This window comes from Geospiza fortis, unplaced genomic scaffold (assembly GCF_000277835.1).
Source record: "Geospiza fortis unplaced genomic scaffold, GeoFor_1.0 scaffold1087, whole genome shotgun sequence".
Classification (NCBI taxonomy): domain Eukaryota; kingdom Metazoa; phylum Chordata; class Aves; order Passeriformes; family Thraupidae; genus Geospiza; species Geospiza fortis.
Genome location: NW_005055088.1, coordinates 13,807 through 17,001, shown reverse-complemented (window position 1 = coordinate 17,001; position 3,195 = coordinate 13,807). Strand labels below are relative to the sequence as shown.

The 3,195-nt window shown below is 63.4% G+C and overlaps 1 protein-coding gene across 1 annotated transcript in view; it reads right to left on the bottom strand.

Annotated features, from left to right (window-relative positions):
- The window catches only part of LOC115949214 (Fc receptor-like protein 4), a gene marked incomplete at its 3' end in the record, with an annotated part of 8,919 nt that extends 6,847 nt beyond the window's left edge, over positions 1 to 2,072 (bottom strand). The window contains exons 1-5 of the mRNA XM_031065712.1: positions 1,996 to 2,072; positions 1,550 to 1,570; positions 1,231 to 1,461; positions 738 to 992; positions 1 to 228 (exon numbers count right to left, since the gene is read on the bottom strand). The exon at positions 1 to 228 is cut by the window's left edge and continues 291 nt beyond it. Of these exons, the coding sequence (XP_030921572.1) occupies positions 1 to 228; positions 738 to 992; positions 1,231 to 1,461; positions 1,550 to 1,570; positions 1,996 to 2,044 (784 nt within the window). The remainder of the gene's footprint in view (positions 229 to 737; positions 993 to 1,230; positions 1,462 to 1,549; positions 1,571 to 1,995) is intronic.
- Positions 2,073 to 3,195: the final 1,123 nt, after the last annotated feature.

The window sequence follows — 3,195 nt, the reverse complement described above, 5'->3', positions numbered from 1 at the left end:
CCCCGTTGCTGCCCCGGCCCCGGTACTGGCCGCTGTCATTGTCCCCAGCGTGGCGCAGCTCCAGGCGGGGGCCGGTGCCCAGTGGTGCCCCTGAGCCCTCCCGGTGCCAGGAGAAGGACAGGGGACCTGTCCCTGTGGCCACTGTGCAGCTCAGCACCAGGCTGTCCCCGAGTGCCACCTGTCCCCCGGGGGGCTGCACTGACAGGGACACCCCCGAGGGTGGGACCCCTGTGGGAGGGGAGGAAAGAGGAGGGTTTGGGGACCCAGGAGGGGTGGGGGTCACAGGAAGGGGAAGAGGGGAATTGGAGGGGAGCAGAGAAGATCCCAGTGATCAGAAGGGGACCCTGGGAGGCATGTTGGGACCTGGGCACAATGGCGAGACCCCCTGGAAAGGGGGAGAGACCCAGGCAGGGATGGGGAACCAGAAGAGAGACTGAGGAGCCTCAGGGAATGATTTGGGGTTTAGAGATGGGCGGGAGGACCCAGGAAAGGAAGTGAGACCAGAGGGTGGAGCAGGGACCTTGGTAGGGGTGGGGAATCCAGAGAGGGATGGGGAGGACAAAGGGAGGGATGAGGGATCTGCAGGGGGAACTGGGCAGTGATGGGGGAAACCAAGAGGGACTTGGGCAATTTTGTGTGACCCAGGGAGGAGTAAAGGGAGGGATGAAGGATTCAGGCAGTGGTGGGGGAAACCTTTGGAGGATGTCGGGCTTCCCTGTCCCCATCCCTGCACTCACTGTGCACTGTCACTGCCACCCGCTCCGACTCTCTCCACTGTGACACCACCCGGCCTCCGCAGAGGTAGCAGCCGCTGTGGTGCAGCTTCAGAGGGGACAGGGACAGCTCGGGCCCACCATGGAGCCTCTCCAATTTCTTCCCATCGTGGTAGAAGTACACATGCGTGAGTGGTTTGTTCTGCCAGCTCCGGCAGCGCAGTGTCACCGTGTCCCCCTCCAGCAGCGCCCGTGCTGGCACCTGCAGCACCAGCCAGTCTGGGGGACAGAGGGGACTTGTCACACCAAGGCCATTAGGAGGGTCATGATGGCACCAGGTGGCACCAGGAGCCACCCAATGTGAGAGAGATGTCTCCTTGCACAGGGATGCTCTGGGATGTCCCCAGAGCAGGGGACGGGCTCTAATCACACAGGGGGTGACCCATGGAGCAGAGCCTACCCGGAGCTCTTGGGGCCCCTGCGGGTGCCAGGCTGGGGACACCCAAACCCCCCTCACCATGTAAGACTGTCACTGGAGGACTGCGCCCGGTCCCAAGTCTGTCACACGTGTAATTGCCACTTTCGGTGACAATGAGGTGGTCCTGTCCCTGCTGCCCCCAGTGCTTCCCATCCTTGTACCAGGTGGTGGCACCGGCGGTCCCTGAGCCCTGGCAGGTCAGTGTCACCCGGTCCCACAGCACCGCCGGCCTCCAGGGGGGCTCCACCAGGAGCTGGGTGGTCTGGGCACCTGTGGGTGACAGGGGACACCAGCCTGCCAGGGCCAGTGTGGGGCTGGGGACAGCGGGGTGGGGCCATGGCATCCCCCGAGGACTCACCAGCGAGGCCGAGGGTCTGGGCTGGAAGGGAGAAGGGACAGGGCTGGGTGAGGGTGGCACTGCAGGGGCAGCAGCACTAGGATAGGGTGTGTGGGGGCTGTCCCCAGAGTGTCCTTGTGTGAAATGGACCCCTTGGGGACAGGGACACTGTGGACACCTCTTGCTCAGGCAGGACACCAGGACTCTGTGGACATTCCTGAACTCGGGATGCCACGGCCACCCCGTGCTGGCACAGGTCACCCTCACCAGCCCCATGTTGCCTCCCCAAATCCCTGTCCCCCTGCTATTGTCCCCACGTTCCTTTCCCCCTTCTCCTGTCCCCACGCCATGACCCCAGTCACCTCATGCTCTGGCTCTGCTGGCCTTGGGGACCTCAGGGGACCCCACAGCCCCCCTGTGCCCCCTCCCCATCCCAGGGGTGTCAGGCCCGTGCCCGGGGCACTCACCCCACAGGAGCAGCGCCCCCTGCCCGGCCATCCCGGTGTCCCCAGCCATGTGCACTGGCTGTCACTCGCTGCAGGGGGTGGCTGTCCCCTGGCTGGTGGCTCTTTGGCCAAAGGGGAAGGAAGCGAGGTCAGGTCTCATCCTCACGTGTTGGTGGCCTGTGGTGGGGGCAGGGTGGCCACAAGCACAGGATCATGGGGATGTGGCTGTGGGGACAGGCTGTGGGAAGGGTAGGAACAGGATGGGGACAAGGCTGGGTGGGACTCAGTGGGACATGGGGTTCCCACAAGTGGGGGATTTGGTGGGTTTGGGGACCCAGGTATGGGTGTCCAGGGGAATGGGGGTCCCAGGGATGGGGTCCCTAGAAGTGGGGGTCCAGAGGAGGGGGTGTCACCAGGGATGGGTGGGTCATGGGAATGGGGGTGCCCAGGGCTGGGGGGGGACTCAGGGATGGGAGTCCCAGGGGAATGTGGGCTGCAGGGATTTGGGGTCAGGGATGGGGATCCTGGGCGAATGGGGGTCCCTGTGGGAATGGGGGCCCTGGGGGAAGGGAGATTTCAGGAGATGGAATGAACAGGTTGGGGTTCCTTGGGAATAGGGTCCGGGGCCATGGAGATGCTGGGGAATGGCATTACTGGGTTGCGGGTCCCAGGCAAGGTGGGACATAAGGAATGGTGCTCCCATGGTTTGATTTCAAGGCGAATGAGGGTGCCAGGGATGGGCAGTGGCTTGATGAGCCCCTGGGTCAAAGCTCCTTTCCTGAGCTCAGATTTTGGGGTGACCCAGGATCCAGCAAAGTCCCCTCAGGGTGCTTGTGGTTTGGGAGTGTCAACCCAGGTAGATTTCAAGAAGGTCTGAGTCTGTGTCCCCATAGACCTCAGGGACTTTTCCCCTCTTTATTTCCATTTCCATCATTTTACCCCTCAATTTCACAAGCCCCCCACTTCCTGCCTTGATGATCCTGGGGGGCACCTGAGCAGGGAATGGGCTGGGGGAATCCCAGGGTGGGGGAAGCAGGGGTGAGGGGTCTGCAGGGAGGGCTGGGGAGGCTGTGCGGGATGGGGGAGTGCAGCTTTTACCCCCCCAACACTTTCTCTCTGCTGCAGCAGAAGGAAGAGGCCGTTTGACACATTTGTCACACGGAGGGGGGGTTCTGTCCTTAGGGGGCACATCCAGGGGGCTCCTGTCCTGGGGGGATCCTG